The sequence below is a fragment of the Leptopilina heterotoma genome, unplaced genomic scaffold (genome assembly GCF_015476425.1).
Source record: "Leptopilina heterotoma isolate Lh14 unplaced genomic scaffold, ASM1547642v1 Lhet_97, whole genome shotgun sequence".
NCBI classification, from domain to species: domain Eukaryota; kingdom Metazoa; phylum Arthropoda; class Insecta; order Hymenoptera; family Figitidae; genus Leptopilina; species Leptopilina heterotoma.
The window spans coordinates 1,813,358-1,832,326 of record NW_025111203.1 but is presented as its reverse complement, the minus strand read 5'-3'; the positions used below and the strand labels follow the sequence as shown (position 1 = coordinate 1,832,326).

Genomic DNA, 18,969 nt, shown 5'->3' with positions numbered 1-18,969 from the left:
AGTTTACTTATTGCCACTCAAATTTGAGTGTCAAAAAAAATTTTTTTTTATGTGGCCAAATATGGCCTTTGAATTGACACAAAGGTGGCATGACCTTATTTGAAAAATTCACAAAAAATGTTTACATATTAAGTTAATTTATGCTAACACCATCTTAAGTGGGAACTATGCGGTCTTATTATATTTTTGTTACATTTAATTAATAGAACAACTGACCCTTAGCCAAAAGAAGCTAAGCAAAATTTCAAATAAACAAGAAGATGTGCAAATTATTTTAAAATATCTACTCAGTTTGTTTTCTTATACACATTACGACTTATTCTAAAAGTTAATTCTACATCTTTTACAGGAATTAGTCAATTTCAACAACGTGCAGAGCAGCGACATCCGTCTGTTTACTGGCCTGGGTTACAAGGACTGGTCAGCGACCCACTGGCGTGGAGGGCTAGATTGCATTCTTGTAAGTACATGGTTAATTTTCTTCTTGACTGCCAACAAGGGCGCATTGTTCTAAGTGTATGAGTTGCGCTGGAGTAATTTTCATTTAAAAGTGAGATTGACATTGAATTATAGACGTTTATTTAATTATTTAATTTAATCGACATTTTTCCTTATTTAAGACATAACCTTTAACACTTCAATGACAAGAATTTACTTAATTAACTCTCTAAGGACTAGTTTCGTTAACACTGATTAAATCCTTAACCGACCAATCATGAGCGTTGAACTGACTTAAATCATTGATTAAAACTTTTAATCGGAGTTGGTGAAACTGGCCCTAAATATAAAGAAGTGCGAAATTTCACTCACATTTAGAGAGTTTGAAACTTTGAATGATTTCAAAAAAATTAATTTCAAAATATGTAGTGTTATTTCCTATCGTAACGCATTGGAGCATAACATGTCGTAGTTTTTATTCTTTGTCTTATTACATTGTTTGGAATTGAATTTATTATGGCTAAGTCAAATTATGACTATGTCAGCTTTTGATCAAAAAACACCTAATGTTTGTGTAATGGGATTTGATACGTATTCAGGATAAATTTTCTGCTAATTTCATGTTACCCTTCTCTTCTGAGGAGCCTATAAAGACTGGACTTAAAGTAGTCAGTTTTAAGATGTTTTGAAAAAGTTATCAAAAGCATTTTAAAATGCATTGACTTTTAAAATGGACAATGGAAAAATGAGATATTTTAAAAGTGACTATACTGCGTTCCACGAGAGAATGCTTTCTGACGCGCAGTTTTTTTTTCTTAAAGGGTGGAGAAAAATTTAAAAATGGTGTTTTCCGAAAATTTTGTAACCAATGAAAATCATGCCTGCTAACTGAACACCTACATTTCAAACCTCTGAAGATCAATTCTTTCCCGACACGTGTTCTAGCAACCCATGTTTATGACGGTACTCATAAAAGAAAAAAATAGAGGCTATAAAATATTCAAAATATTTAAATATTACAATTAATGAATTTCCATTAACAAATTTGGAATCTATCAGTTTTGCTGATTCCATTGATATTTAATTTTTGTTTCTAAACATAAAATTAAAAATTTTTTATTTTAAATTATATTACAAATGAGAACTCCAAATTTTTTTCAAAATATTTTTTTAAAATTTATTAATCATTTAAAATATATTAGATTGAACTATGTGATTTCGACAGTGAAATTAGCTCTCAATAAAAATTGTTAAGATTTATTACTTTGCAGATCGACAATAGAAAATATTCAATTTCATAGTTGAAAAAAAAATTATATATCATTTGAATCGGCAGAATTAATAGATTACAAATATATTATTAAAAATTTATTAATTGTAATATTTAAACATTTTTAATATTTTATTGCCTCTATTTTTTTCATTTATTACCACTGTCATAAACGTGGGTCGTCGAGACATGTGTCGGCAGAGAGTTAAACTTGAGTCGGTGGATTTAAATTATGGAAAAAGGCTTGGCCACAATTTTTTTTTGGAAAATGGGCCGTCTAAATTTCAAAATTTAGCGAATAGTGACAATTTCTCTAATATCTGCGCGAAGTAGACGAAAACTCGTCCTTTTACGACAGCATTCTCTCGTGGAACAGGGTATACAATGTATTTTAAGGTTCTTCTTTTTGCCGTGTATGTGAGTTCTGAAGAATTGTCAAACCCTTATAAATCCAAAAAAATTTAAAGTAATATTTTTCATAAATTTAAGTTTCCATCTACACTAATTTTTATTCAAAGTTGATGAAAAATTATTTCCTTCTTTACCGTCAGACGAAATTTCATATTCTATTAAATAAAAATTTCCAGAGTTCTTAAATTACAACCTTATATAGGAATAATAACTATACGGAAAAAAGTCAACCTAATGGATCGAAGAGATGTGTTATTAAGAAGATAATTTATCTTCTTGTAGGTTCTTCCCACTTAGCAAGTTTTATGACAATGTGAACTGCGACATGTAAAATTGGCTCCAATTCAACTATGGGACTTGAAGATTATTGTTTTCTTAAAAGGTTTTTTAAGAGCTAGACCATATAATGTATAAAATCAATTTCATCAAGTAAATTACTTTTCATATATATATAATATTATTTAAGAGAATAAAGTTTTACAGGATGTATTCTATATTAAACAGAAAATGTGAAATGACCCAGCATAACAAACTTTTTTTTAATTTTAAACTTCAAATATATTTAGACACAAAATTAAAGTAAAGAATCACGTCAGTTGTGTAGAGAAATGTTAAATGTATTTACATGTTAATTGTTTTTAAAAATTAAATGCTTAGACTTAAAACTCTGTAAAATACGTCTGTATACTTTAAAATCCTTATAAAAAAATATTAAACAATATAGATAAAAAGCTTTTCGTAAAAACACGTGGGGTCAAAATGACTCCTATGTTCTCCGAGGGTTAAAATATTTGATATTTTTAAATTTTTCTTTTTTTAAATAATTGGTCTGATTACATTAAAACTAAATTTTTAACACCAATTGGAATAAACAAAAAATTAAGAAGAAATTTTAAAAAACGTCGTTGCCCCGCATATCGCCTTTACTCCACTCTCCCCTATATCGCACAAGTTCTCTGGGTAACTGGGACAAATTTTCTAAAAAAAAATTTGAATTAATTTGAAACTTGTTACTCTGGAGTTCTTGGAGTCGCTGATCACGAATTTGGAGTCGATTTTCAAAAATTCAAACTGATGGTTCCAATATGGCCGACGAGTTTTGTAAAAAATCATTAGACTTGCTTGAAAATTATCACTCGAGGGTTTTTGAGGTCGCTCATTACGAATTTGAAGTCAGTTTGCAAAGATTCTAAACGGCGAACGAGTTTTGTAAAAAATTATTGGATTTACTTGAAAATCATCTCTTCAGGATTTTCGGGGTCGCTGATTACGAATTTTATGTCGATTTTCAAAAATTTTAAATGGCGGATATAATAATGTCTTTGAAATTTCGCAATTACACTGTAATTTTGTTCAAAAATAATCACTTTTTTGAAAAGTTGACAGTTGACTTGACAGCCAATTATCAAATTTCAAATTTGACATCATATTCTTAATAAGCGATCCATAAAAACCCTTCACTATAATTTTTGTTAAAAATAATTAAATTGACATCTGTCAAATAAAATTGTTAATTTAACTTCATATTTATAATCAGCGTCTCCGAAAACCCTTATGCTGTATTTTCGTTAAAATTAGTTAATTTTTATAGTTTTAAAAAGTTGACATTTGAATTTTGACAGCTGTCATCTATGAAATTGTCGATTTGACATGAAATTCGTGATCAGTGCCCGGAAAACCCCTAGACTGGTGTTATATTTGTTCGTACATACTTTCAATTTTGTTCGAGTGTTAATGGTTTTAATGTTACGATTCTTTTCCTAAAAGGGGTATTTTTTGTCACGAAGGGTAGGTTTTAAAAAGGGCTAAATTGTTCAAAAAATCTTTTAGGGTGTAGTAGAGTCTTACGAAGTATTCTCATGCAATGAAAATTTGAATCTGATCATCAAATTATTTTTTATTAATTTTTACTGTAGTGGGTACCCCGGTACTCCAAGTGCAAAGACAACGTGGATACTTTTAGATATGAACACAAGGGTTAAAAAGAATAAAAAATTTAGTTGGTGTTTCTCACGTTTTATCTCTGCTTATTAAAAGCACTTGATCTAGATCTTGCTCGAGTCATAATTGAATAAGCTTACAGTATAAATATATGTATAAAAAAGAATAATATATAAGAAGCAATCTTTTTCTTTGCAATTTTTGTGCAAAAATATAATCTTTTACGATACTTTTATCCCCGATAAAAACAGGCAGAAAGAACATAACCGCATATGTAATATAAGCAGACGAGCGCTCAGCAGAACAAGCTATCATATCTCCCTTCTTAAGTTGCTGCTGCCACATGTGCAACTATAAGGGTGATCTATGCTTTTAGAAGGGGATGTCTGCTCAGTCACGTGTTCTCCTGATCCAGGCGTGATTTTACAAAAACTTATTATAGTTATCTTAATTGTTTTGAGTCAATTCTAAAGTAACTGGCGTGATAACGTTATACATTAGAATAATAAAAATTAACATTACTTTACCCGCAAGGGTGTCAAACGTCACCTACCGACACTCTAAGTTATCGTTCTTATCAAAAATTTTATCTTTTCATCAGATAGGCTATATAGCCATTTTTACCAAAACATTTTTAAATCATTCAAAGCTTGAATTACGAGAAATTTACGAGACTATGTGCGGTTGACACCAATGGAATGTATCTCTAAAGTAGGGGAATATAGTCGAGGTCGGACCACCTTTTGACTTTTGTTTATAACTTTTTTTTAAAAGTGAATTTGGTCAATTGAAGTATATTGTTGGAAAGTCTTACTGTTTAATAGAAATATTTTTTCTGTACAAAGTAAATTCATTGGTTTTAAAATTAAAAAGTTATAATAATTTCAAAAAAATAAATTTGTAGTCCAGGTTGGCCCTTACAGTCAAGGTTGGACCATGTTTGAAAATCAAAGGGCATTACCGTTCAAAAATAAAATAACATTTTTAGCGTTACGAAAAATGTATCCTTTATTGTTTACAACTTGTAAAGAGTTAAAAATTCAAAAACAAAAAAGTAAAACGTTATTATTACAAAAAAGTAACGCATAACAATTAAAAAAACTTAATGAAATAATTAACAAAATTTACAGGATTTAATATTATTTTTCTAATATATTTGGCAAAATGTGTGAGTATGTGTGTTTACCAATGTTTTTTGTATATTTATTTAAAAAGTATCTGTCAAATTCATATATTATAAATGGTGGTCCAACCTTGACAAAATGCACCATTTTTGAATTGTTCTAACCAAGAAGAGATACGTTTCCGGATTCGATTTTTCACTTTATTTTTTTTCAATCATGAATTGAACAATAGATCTGCATGCCTGCCTTGACGATTCCATGTTTTTTGATCTTTTATTAATGATTTTTCACATGATGCACAAAACGTTTTTTGAGCTTTTTTTGAACCGAGGTCATAAAAAACACTACATTTAATTCTCCAAAACTGGAATACAACAAAAAGTTAGGTGTCACTAAGACAAGCTTCGACAAGCATGCGCGTAGGTGGCGCTAGTGAACTTGTCCAAAAAACCGCGAATGGCCTACCTTGACAGTGGTCCAACCTCAACTATACTCCCCTATAGTTAAATATAGAGATATGGGTTCAATCAAATTTTTTTGTATTTTCAAAAAACAATTTGTTTATAAAAATTGTTTAAAATATTTTTAAATTAGTCGTAGTGATAAAATTTTATCATAGATGTCTGGTTTTTACTAATTTTTGTCATTTGTGATGATGATTAAGTTGAAAGTTTTTTATTAAACTTTGTCCACGGGGTTGTTTGGAGCACCTGATTATCATAATAATTTATTAAATTGTTTAAATAATTTATTGCTGTTATTTTTTTCATAAACTACCCTGAGGGCTAAAAATTTTTAGATTGTGTAATGTTTTATGAGTAAAACATCTATACTGATGATAAAAAGTTAAAAATTATTTTTTTTAAAAATTGTTTGAACAATTTATTGTTCTTATTTTTTTCATAAACTGCACTCAGAGTTAAAAATTTCTAGTTTTTTTTGAATCGATAAAGAATTTTACCACCTACCAACTTGGTTAGGATACAGTTTTTCTAAAATGTATTTTCCAATTTTTTATGTTTTAAAACTTTTTTTCCTAATCCCAAGGTAATTTTAAAACAAAATATTAAAAATATAAATAGATTTTTGAAATATCGGTATAGATTGTAAAAAATTCAATTTTTTTAACAATTAGTTTTATTTTGGGTGTTTTTTGATGAAATGGTTTGTCGAACGAACTCAGGCTTCATTTTTATGCATACAAATAATATTAATGAATTAACTTGTTAATAAACGATTAAATGCATTTGAATATATTTAAAAAAGAATGAAAAAGCATATGATTTTGTGTCAACGTAAGAAAACATTATTTTGAATAATATTTTAGCAGAATCGATTTTTATTATTGTTATAACTCAGAACCCCAGCTCTTAAATAAGTCCAGTGGTCAGTGGGTAAGAAAGGACCGATAGTACACCAAAATTGCTTTTTTCATCTCTGCGAGATATAACGAAGTGGAACAATATAATATGTCGGGTGAAAGTGGAAGCATAAGAATTCACAAAAATGTTATGAACTACCCTAGACGGACTCTAAAATCCGAAACCTTACAGCGGTTCATTTATTTTAATGTAATATAACGCATGCATGATGATGAAATGAAAACGTGTCTGACTGAAGACGACTCGAACCCCTAGATCTAGATGAAGGGTCCTCTAAAACTGACTTATACCACTGCACAGCGACCGTAGCTCCACTCGAGCCAACAACTATACTACTGAGGAGAAAAAGTCTAAGAACTGTTCGATACCTCCATGCCAAAAAACGGCTTTTTTCAGTTGTCATCATTATTTTATAGTCCAACATTTGCAATGAAATTTAAAGAAATAATTAAATCAGCTCATACAGAAACAGCATAAGTCCGTTTTTTTAAATTACTTTTTTATTAGAAAATTATCTGTATATGAAGCTCAACAATCTATAAAAATATTATAATTGTTATTAAATTCATAACCCTTCAAATAAAATAATTAAATTTTCGTTTCGTACAGAAAATAAAGTTAACGACTTAAAAAAAGTTAAAGAGAGAATTTTGGTTGAACATTTACTGTCTTACCAGGAAATATATTATAACTATTTACAGAAATATTGCAAATTGATTAAACTTATAATTTAAAAAACGTAATTATTAATAAAAGCATAATAAATTTTATTCCTATTAAATATTTCAGCATTTATGTTTGAAGTTCTGGATAATGTACCAGACTTGGATATTGATCCAAACCTCGTAAAGTTTATTTTTGTTTTAATTCAATTTTAATAAAAAATAGAAATTTTGTAAAATTCAACAGAAAATAATTAATTTTGTTAAATGAATTTCATTAAAAACTTTTTAACAAATCGAATTTTCAAAGTATTTTAATTTAGTAATTGATAAATAATTAAATTTTATAAAGAGTCATAATCTATAATGTATTCATGTTTCTTAGTGCGAAGATTAATAATTAAAATTTTTATTAGTTAATTTAAAAAAAAATACACACTTAAATCTTTTCAATTAAATTGAATTTTCGCAAAGCTTTTTTTGAAAATTCTGAACAATAAGATTTTTGAAATTTTTTAATTCCATTGTTCCATTGAATTTTTATAAACAAATAATTGAAATCTCTTTACATTCTATTAAAAGTAATTGAATTCTTTTATAAAGAACTTTATTTAAATTTTTCGAAAATAATCAAGGGAAGTTAGTGACCGTAAATATAATTTTATTTTTAAAATATTAAGTCCCTTTTAAAGTTTTAAATAAATTTTTGGCTTCGAAAAATTATACTACATTATTATTCAATAATTCTTGAACTTATCTTAAATTTTTATAATTTAAAATTTCTGAATGTTCAAATAAATTATATTTATTTATTCTTGATGAAATTAAATTTTAATTACTTATTAGGTAAATAATTAATTATTACTGCTTATTATTTTTAAAAATTTTAATAAAATTCTTCGCAAGAATTCAATTATTTTCATAAATAATAACATTCTTTGGAACGATCCAATTACTTTTATAAATAGTAAATTTCTTTGCAGAAATTCAATTATTATCAATATACATAATTTTAATAAAATTGAAAAATCAAATTTTCAATTATAATTATAAACAGACAAAATTATTTTAAAAAATTGAAAAGATTCTTTGTATAATTAAATTATTTTCCAAATTTTCAATTAAAATTATTAAAAAATACTTTATTTTCAAAAAATTTAAAGAAACTCGTCAAAAGAATTTAATTATTTATAAAAACTCTAATAAAAATTTTTGAAGACATTTGTAGATTTATTTATGTTCAAAGCCGAATAAATTTAAATTTGATAAGAAAAAAACCGGGAATTTTGTTGAACGAAAATAGTATACGTACCCTGTTGAAGAACACGTCATCTAAAATATTAACTTTTTTTGGTTATTCTAGGTTGACTGAAATATGTCGAAAAGTCGGTTAATGATAGTAATTTTTATATCTGAATTCAATTTGAACTTTAAATTTTAGTTCTAAGGTATAAGTTTTTATGATTTTTGCTATTATGTTATACCTATTTCTGTCAACCAAACCATTTTTCTGTTCCTATCAACGATATTCCTATTTCAATTAAAAAATTCCATTTTTAAAACTTAATAAACCCTATAATTATTTTGATTTTAAAAAATTTGAAGAATTAAATTAATAGTTATTTTTTATTGATGATATTCCGATTAATCTTCCATAAATTCAAAGATATAGTTGTAAACCTTGTGAAAAAAAAATTTACAACCACGATTTGAGACTTCAAATGCGAAGCACTACATCAAACACATAAAACACTACAAATTGACAAATACTGATGTGTTTAATTGAAAGTAGGGTGTACTCCAGGTGTAAACTATCAATAAATTTAAGCTCTATATTTTACACCTTTTGCTGTAAGGTCAGTAAATTTGTGACACTTTTTGGACTTAAAGCGCAGTGTATTAAATGAGTAAAATTATTAGCCATTAAAAAATTCAACAACTACAAAACTTATTTTTATAAAAAAAGAACAGGCGTTTTTCAGTTAAAATAGCGCAGTCCCTGAGGAATTTCGAACAGTGTATTCATATTTTTATAAAATGGAGCATTCGAGAAAATGATTTTCGACTATTTATTCCCTTGGGAAGACTATTAGCATAAAACGAATCATGTGGACCTATCCTCCCCTGGATTTCATTTAGAAATGATAGAATTTAATACTAAACTGACAAATAATCAATAAAATAAAAGGGGTTCTCTCCTTTTTTTTATATTTAAGAATATTAAGTCACGGATTATTTATTATACTATTATTAAACTATATATCATTTTAGTTGTATAGATATTGAAAATTTCCTCATTCAAAAAGTATTTTATTTATTCTGTTTTATGTAATTCTTAAACGAGATCATTGAGATTTCTTTCGCATATAAAAAAGTAGTTTAAAAGTGTAATTATTTATTAATCTTAATCTTTAAAGAGATAAAACTTTTAGTTAAGTTTAAAGAATACAGCTTTGAATTTGAATACCGTCAACCGGGGCTATTTTGTGCACCAAATATTGCTATTTTTTTACTCAACGATTTATTAAAATTTTGAATTAAAAGAAAAAGAAAATCAACTACAATTGATATATATATATATAGATTCATCATTTCATCATCATTTCAATAGAAATTTTTAAAACGTTTAGAATAAAGAGTTTTCGCTAAAATTTGTCAAATTATATTCAAAAACTTTTTGTGGCACTTTCGAAGTGCAGTTACGCAAAACATTTTTATAATATTTTCTACTGGACAATATATAAGGTATGAAACCAAACACTTATAAAAAAAAGTATTTAAGTTTGCTTAGAGAACTTGATGCAACTAGAAGATATTTCTTTACATACGCTACAAGTTTGCAGTAAACTTTAGGATGAAGAAAATAGGAAATATTTGAAAAACATTTCCTATAGCTTGCATTAAAAGTTTAGGAATATTGTGATGCGATGAACAGAAAGTTTGATACAAGTACGAGAATGGTAGCTTACAACCCCCACAGCACAAAAAGTATTGCTGCAACGTTGGGGGATGACATGTTGAATGACGAGCTTCAAACAATATTACTTTCTAATGTTCAGAACATTCTACGAGTCAACGTGCTGAAAGCATTAAAACAAAATTTTATCTTCTTTCAGATGAATTGTCTTGAGATATCATTTTAACACTTACTCTCAAAATCCGAATAAGTAAAAATTTACTAATTGTTAGTAAACATTAATTTATTTTTCATTTATTTATTTCAGTTTTATAATATAAAAATATAATAATAATATAAATAATTACTTTGGACAAGATTGAAATTCACATATTTAAATGACAAATGAGTTGAAAAGAGTGTATAAAAGTAAAATGAAGTAACTCTCTATTAAAATGAAGAATAATTTAAGACACGTTCTGCATTCGTTTATTAATTAAAATATAACAATATTAATGGAGCTTACCGTTGGCAATTTAAGAGGGAGCGACTTTCAGAGATGTGGACTCTCCATACATAGACAGAAGTGTAGGAAAGTTGTGTATGAATGCATGTTGTAGATAGAAGCACAGAGAATAGAGGGGTTCCGAGTGTGGGTTGTGGCACTTTAATTTAATAAAGCAATTTGTAACGGAATACGAAACGAGGCAATAATGGCCAGTCGGCGAGAAGGGTCCTAACGAGCTGCTTACCACATTTCACCCAATCCAGATATCTTTTCTTCGATACCTCATGTACTTAAGGCCAGGGCTTTAAATGTGTATAGATTTTTCGAACGAATCAATTTTACCAAAGAGTCTAGAAATTATTTTCATATTGCTAAATAGATTGCGGGTGGGCATTTTTTAAAGTTTTTATCTATTTATCGGAAAATTATTTTTCAAGTTCTTCTTAACAAGAACGGTATGATGAATCTCACTGAAATGTTTGAAATAAGCCAACAGATATTTGAGTATGCCAAACTATATACACATATGTCAAAAAGGCGTGTCCCACAAGTTATACCCATGTTCCACTATTTCTCATCTTCCCCTACGTTGAATTAAAAAAATACCTTACATAAAATGATATTTTAGCTTCCCCTAAATATTACATTTACATTAACTTGGTTCAAAACAAAGAAAATCAAAATTCTTGCAATCTCACCCTCTACGATTCTACTGTATAAAAAATATATTCTCTTTGTAGAAAACAATATTTTACTGACTTAAACATTTTACTTCTTAAAGATAATAAAGTATTCCAATTTTTTAATAAGGAAGAACAAGTTTCAAATACAAAATCTAAAAAAAGGATTAGTTTTTATTAAAGAACTTTCTTTAATTATTTTCGGAAATTAAGATGAAATCTGCAGGAGGCACTTATCGTTTCAAGTGAGACAATAAAAAACTATTTAATGTATACATTAACTTTTTGTTTGTCGCCACCATGAGTGAAATATAGACGACCCACAATGATCGGTTGACATACTTGCAGACTGCCTAAGCCTTTCAAGTTGTTTCCGATCGAATCAAGCGTTCCTAAGAGAACTTTTCATTTGGAGGCTTTCATCAAGCGTTAGCTTTTATTGCCTGGTTCTCCCCTAAATGTCGTTAAAAAAAGTTGGGGTATTTTTTCCGTATCCAACAGTCGTTGGGGTAACAGCGTAAGAATTCCAATTTTTGAACCACCCCAAGGTTCATAGATGGAATAAAATTTCGAAAACAGGCACAATTTTCATATTAATTTATTTCTCTCTCTTTAAAACATTAATATTTTATGTAAGTCTCTCTCTCTCTCTCAAAGTAATTGAAGCTTCTTATGATATTCCAATAGCAGCTTTCCATAATCTTCCTTTCCGTTTACGACAAAAGCATATATCAATCTTTCTTAGCTTTTCAAAGGCTTCCTAAAACATATCCTAACAAAAAACTTGAGCTCATAATGATGTTGGAACGTACAATACCTATTTTGAGGTATTTAGAAAAAATGAACCTCGTAGGCGTCACCACGCTCAGTTATGTTATTAACACGGCTTCAATATTGGATGCAACAAAACTGAGTTCAGGATTTTTCTGTGGCTGCTTTTGTGTCTTTCAATGTTTAAAACTCTTAATTGCATTAGGGGTTTTAAATGTTACACTGAACTCACACAAAACTATTATATAACAAATTTTAAAAAAAGACTATTTAAATTCAAAGACTATAAATTCTTTAAACTACCGTCAACCGGAGTTATTTTGTGTGCACACGAGTTTTTTAATAAATGAAATCTTTAAAATGAGTTATTTTAATCTGCTTTTTTTTAAACAAAAGATGGATTACATGACAATAGAGGGCACTAAATGTTATTTAAAAATTTATGTCGAAAATTTTGAAAGCTCTGAAAAATTATACCACATCTCCTATAGAGTTTTAATGTGACTCAAACTGTGCTAAATTTTTGTTAATTATTTTAAGAGAAAAGTGGATTTGATACATTTTTATCTTACCTTTTTTGAAAAAACTGTAAATAAATTAATTAAACCCATTAAAATGATTTAAAATTTAACCGATGCCCAACATCCTCAAAAAATTATCTTAAATAAATATTAATTTATAAGTTTTTCAAGTTAATTTCCAAACTATTTCTCTCGTTTCTCTTAAAAAAAACTTAAAAAGAATATTACAAAATTAAATTGTTATTTACTTTACCATAAAAATATTAATTTCAACCTTTTGAAAAATATCATTCGAACGCTATACATTCAGCATATCACACTGAGAAAACTGGATATTAAAACTCTTAATATACTAGATATTAAGAAAAGATGCTAATGCATATCATCCAGATGTTATGGTTTAATATCTCATAAAAAGTATAATCTGTAAATGTGAGGTTATGTTTGAACAAGTCTTTTTCCAATATCTTAGATATTAAATTTGAACATCTAAGAAGTTTACATAGTTCACTGTCACAGATATTAACCATTAATATCTAGATGATAAGGCTTAAAATCCATTTTTCTCAGTGCAGAAGAAATTTAATATTCCTCGGCACAGGGACAAGTTACTTATTAAAGAAATAATTATTTGAAATTTTTTATTAAATAGTGTTGCCGCAACATTCAAATAAATTTGGTCGCCATATTGGATTCGCCATTTTGAATTTTGAAAATTTGACTTCTTATTCGGATTCAACGACACCAAAAACCTTAATATATCCATCGCCACTTAAATAGAGTTATGTCTTGCGGCAACACTATAGATAAATATTCATGTCTGTTTGGTAGAAATGCAATTTCTAATTATTTAAAAATTCTAATAAATAATAATTCCGTGTACTTGAACTTTATTTAAGACAATTAAAAATATTGATAAGAGATATGTTCTGTTAAATATTTATTTTGTAGTGTCCCAACAGCTAGGTTGTCAACAAACAATGACGGGGACAGGTGGAGGCGGTGCTGGAGAGCATGAGGGTGGGAAGAAAAAACACACGAGGCCAACGTTTAGCGGGCAGCAAATCTTTGCCCTTGAGAAAACTTTCGAGCAAACAAAATATCTCGCAGGTCCTGAACGAGCTAAACTCGCATACGCCTTAGGCATGTCTGAATCTCAAGTTAAGGTAAGCCTTTAAATAAATAAAAAGTAATCCAAATGTTTTTACTTAATATAAATTTCAAACGTTCAAATGCCACGCGCATCATTTCTCAGGATTATCATTTCAATCGTTTGTATTGATGCTTAATCACAGTTGATAATACTACCCCTACTACACTCTAAATCTGAATCAGTGAAAATTTCACTGATTTCAATTCAGTGGCCCAGTTTTCTTTGATGAATCAGTGGTTTTTATACTGATTCTCAGTGAAATCCCACTACATTCGCATCGCATGAGAAATTGATAATTTTTATGATTACGCAGAGAGAAAATAAATATTACGTAAAAATATTTTGAAAGGGAGAAAATACAACAAAGGGAAATTTTGATACAAAAAATACTAAACTTTTAAAGAAATCATCCGAAATTTAATAAAGTTATTTGATTTAGTAAATTTATAAGAATTTCTCTTAAATTTCCAGTGAGTCAACATTAAAAAACAGCTTGGAAAAATAAAAACACATTTTTGTGAACTAAAATGTTTAGCAATATATGTACGTGATTTAAAAAAAAAAATATTTCTCTATTTGTCAGATGATACTATACGACCTTTAAAACAATTTCGATTTTTGTTTTAATTTTTGAAGAGGGGTTGTCCCCTAAGAGAAAATAGTCATAATAAAACTTGTTTACAAAGCATTATATATGTGTACATTTATTGTATATATAAATGGGCGAAGCAGATCACTTGCAGAAACTGGTCGCTTTTAAAAGTTTATTTTTTTAATTGACTAGGAATTTGATTTCTTTCACAAATTTCTATTTATTGGAATCAAATGAAATTGTGCATTAACTGATCATTCTAAAAAATGATTTTTATTGATGTGTTGTATAGTATAGAACCTCGATTTTCCAAACCTTTGTAATTTAGAGAGGGGTTTTTCCTGTTCTAACAAATGCGGAAAAAAAATGTTAAAAAAATTAAAAATTTCACTCTTTTTTTGAAGATCAAAAAGGTTTTTGTCATTTTTTGAAAATGCACCCTTTTTTTTTTTAGCCTTAAAATATAGCTTATAAATGAATACTTTTAAAAATTGAATTAAAAAAAATGAGAGCGTTCACAAATAATGATGTCACGTTTTTGAGAGTAGGGGGGTCCACACTAAACGTGACATAATGTTTTTTTCACATGTGAAATTGCATTAAACTGCATGACAGGGGGGAAGGGGGTGTTGAAAATAAAGTATTTTTTCAAATTGTCAAAATTTTCTATGTGAAAAAAGTAGTTCCAAGATGAACGTCTTCTTAAAAATCTTTAAAAAATCACACAAAACTTTTTTTTTTGAAAAACTAACACCAGATTCGTAATCAGCGACCCAAAAAACCCCTAAGTATAGTAATTTTCATGAGTCTAACTTAATTTTTACATTCTTTGTTCGACATATTTCATCCGCCATTTTGAATTTTGTAAAACTAACAACAGATTCGTAATCTGCGATCCCGAAAGTCCTCGAGTAGTCATTTTCATGAGCCTTGCTTGAAGTAATTTAACAATTTACAATTTTTTTAACAACCCTTAGTAAAAACATTTTTTTCTATTGTTGTAATTATAATATTGTTGTAAATTTATTGCACTATAATTTCATTTTGCAAAGTAATATAAATTTGTGGATCTTTGGCGTTTAGAACTCAGAAATTGATTAATTTTTGACAAAGTTATGAATGTTCAAACAAAAAAGTGTTTTCAATCGAAACCATACTTAGAATCATATATTTTCAAAGCTATAAGGCAGTTAAAAATATTTCTAATGTATTAGTCAAATTTGGCTGAAAGTGAGATTTATTTGTATAATGGTGGTATCGATCTTAGGATTTCTAAACTTAGCTTAATTATTAATTAATTAACTTTATTAATCTTAGGGTTTTCTTTTACTGGTCCTAAACTATTACTAGAACAATTCCAATTAATATCTGAGTCATAAAAAATTATTTAATTCACAATTCATAAAAAGTAACCACAGCCGATAATAATCAGCAGAAGATGAAAAAATGTTTTTGAGCGAACTTTATCTCCTGTTTACTAACAATTGTTAGTCAAAAAGTTTTTTACTGGTCCTAAACTATTACTAGAATAATTCCAAAGTAATATCTGGGTCATCAAAATTAATTCAATTCACAATATAATAAAAAGTAACTACAGCCGATAATCAGCAGAAGCTGAAAAATTATTTTTTGAGCGAACTTTATGTTTTGTTTGTTAACAGTTGTCAATAAAAAAATGATTTACTGTTCCTTAACAATGGCTGGAACAAAATTTTCTCATAAATCTTTAAAAACAGGCAAAATTCCAGAAATTTTTTTAAATTCCATACTATTTCCAGGTTTTTCATACCTTTTTCTAAATTCCATACCTTTTCCAGGATTTCCAGGCTTTGTGGCAACCATGTACTTTAACGATAAATATATATACATACCTATTGAAAATAAAAAATTTAAGTAACTTTACCAACTTATAAAGAAATTGTAATAAAAATACTTTGTGAGAAATAAATTTCTTGAGTTGTGAGCAGAATAAAAACAAATTACCTTTTTTCCTTCAAATGTTCATCAAGAACTTGGCATATATACTATAACAACAAAAGTAAGAAAAAGCATAAGGTGCTGCTATTATGCAAAAATTTTAAACAAAATGTCCATCTTGGGATTCTCTACTCATAGTTATTTAATTATAAATATCTTAGAAACAAAAAAACGTCATTTTCTTTATTTCGCTTGTAGAAATACATACATCTTAAGCTTAATTTTAAGACTAGTTAAAATCAAAAAAATTAGTTCTTTCTTTAAACGAAGTCAAAAATATTCTTGATTTTCAAAAAAAGGGTTACATTTAACCATTGAAAAGATCAGAAAAAACCTTTCGAAAACATAAAGGTTAAACATTTGTTTTATGCTATAATAGTACAACTTGGGAAATTTTGCCCCTCATGTTTAATACTTTATATGTTAACTGTTTAGTTTGCAATTTGTTCAACGAGTTCAAATTAAAATCTTAATTGTAAGCAATTATTTATGTTTCTTTTTAATTATAATCTTTTATACGCTTGACCTGAAGTGATGGTTTTCTTCAATTTTTTTGAGATCTTAATAGATGTACAAAGATGCTGTTCCAAGTTTGTTTACGTAGGCCGCAGGAATAATGCCAAATAGAATTCTGACTAATGATCCGTAGAGAAATAAATTTTCAGATTCTAGTAACACGCATTTCACTTTTCTATTACAAAATATTGTTAGATGAAGACAAACATTACCTACTTAACTTTCAAATTTCTGAGAGTATAAAATCTCAGTGACAAATTTTTTTTCAGCTCACCAGGTGTTAATTATTTAATCCTTATTCTTTTCTCTAAATGCAATACATTTTGGCTATAATAATAAGCCAAATATTTGTTGCTTTTAATTTAAATTTTACTGAAAACCATGTTTCACATAATAATAATAGTTTTAAATTTATTTCAATTCTTTATTCATTTATACTATACAATAAAATCTCGTTTATTCGACCACTGATAAGCTGAATCTGAGCACGACACTTTGTATCCTTTTAAACTATATGTTGGTTAGATGTTTAATTTAATATATTTTTGTAAGTAAATTTATTTCTATAACAGATAAGTAAAATTTTACTATTTTTGTGTAAGACATCTCAAGAAAATCCGACATCTCTGCATTTGCAAACTGTTAAATGCTCTAACATATACAGCATATCTTGAATATTAAGCCAATGAGAAAAGAAGACAATAACCAAGTTATTGAAAGTTTTGTTTTGAAAGTGATTTCATCCATGTTGACGCTGACCTTAAAATTAAAAAAAATGAAAAACAGCGAATAACTCATCCACGGACATGTATCTCGCATTGGATAGCCGTGAGATAGATCACTTATATACAATGCTATATTTTATAAAACTTGAAACCTTTTACAGAAATATTGAAGCAATATTTTATATTGCTTGGAAAGTGAAAATACTTTTATAAGCTTTACAAACCGCGAAATGTTTTCATTTTGATTGATGGATGTATGGAAGTTATATTTGTTTGTTTGGATTTTATTTTGTTGATTTGTTGCAATTAGATGAATATAGGATGATTGAAAGTTTAATTTAATTTTGTCTTCGTGCGGTAATGCGATTGCAGAAACGAGAAACCTCGAGCGATCATCGCTTCGTCAGACATTTGCCGCCAGGCCACCGATTGTCAACACCACTACAAGCGCTTTTTCCTTTTCTACAATACTAAGCCCTATTTCAATTGCACCCCACCACTTGAGTGTAACTCCCAACTCTCAGTGAAGTTGCCGTTCGCATTTGAAGCTTTCAACCCCTGTATACCAGGCAACGCTCATGCCCACAAAGTCTGAGTCGATGTAGCGCTGTCATTGGCTCATTTCAAGCCGCCATATTTACATTTTTATTGAAAGCTACAAGGCTCTGTGAGTGATGGCAAGGGGATGAGCGAATGGTGAGAGGATGTAGGAGGGCTGAGGAGAACCAAGGAGAGAACTGCGGAGTGTGAGTGAAACAAAAAGAAGGGTGGCATTCAATTACCTCGGATTTCCTGGAAAAGCAGCGATTCGTTTCCAAGTGTATATACATACATATATGTATCAGCGCAGCGTCGAACAGAAGCAAGGCTGAGCAAGGCTGAGCAAAACTGAGCAAAACTGAGCAAGGCTACCTTGTGATCCTAACTTTCGTCGTATTTTCAGAAATATGTCGGCCATATTTACATGCACCCCAGCTCTTGTTGATACTATCAATTGATTCTTTTTTTCGCACACACATTTATTTATTCTCTCAACGAAACTTGAGATTCACTTGCTCTCTCAAGTTTGCTAAACTTTGCTCAATTTTTCATTATCATATTGTTAACTAAATTATTTCAAGTAAAAAAAGGTTTTTTTAAAATGTACTCTATTCTTTTTATATAACAAAGAAAATATTTTCCGTAGTCTCAATAAATTGCGCAGGGCGAAGCAATAGCTTTCACCCATTGTAAACACATTACACGGTTGCCATCCAAAATGACTTTGCCTAAAAGCTCTATAACTTTCTTGTCTAGCAAAAAAACCTGCAAGATAATCCATCTACTTTTTTCTAGTGCAAAATCAGTCAGAAGTACAACAACAGTCACAGGCCTCGGATATTATGAGTTTTTCGACTTTTTC

At 28.4% G+C, this 18,969-nt stretch overlaps 1 protein-coding gene across 2 annotated transcripts in view; it reads left to right on the top strand.

Moving 5' to 3' along the window:
- Positions 1-18,969, top strand: part of LOC122512339 (homeobox protein Nkx-6.2-like) — a 55,597-nt gene that overhangs the window by 13,225 nt on the left and 23,403 nt on the right. For both annotated transcript variants that reach the window (XR_006302614.1, XM_043628114.1), the window contains exons 2-3: positions 350-460; positions 13,556-13,770. Coding sequence is in view for 1 of the 2 variants with exons in the window: in XM_043628114.1 (XP_043484049.1) it covers positions 350-460; positions 13,556-13,770 (326 nt within the window). In the remaining variant the exon portion in view is untranslated. The remainder of the gene's footprint in view (positions 1-349; positions 461-13,555; positions 13,771-18,969) is intronic.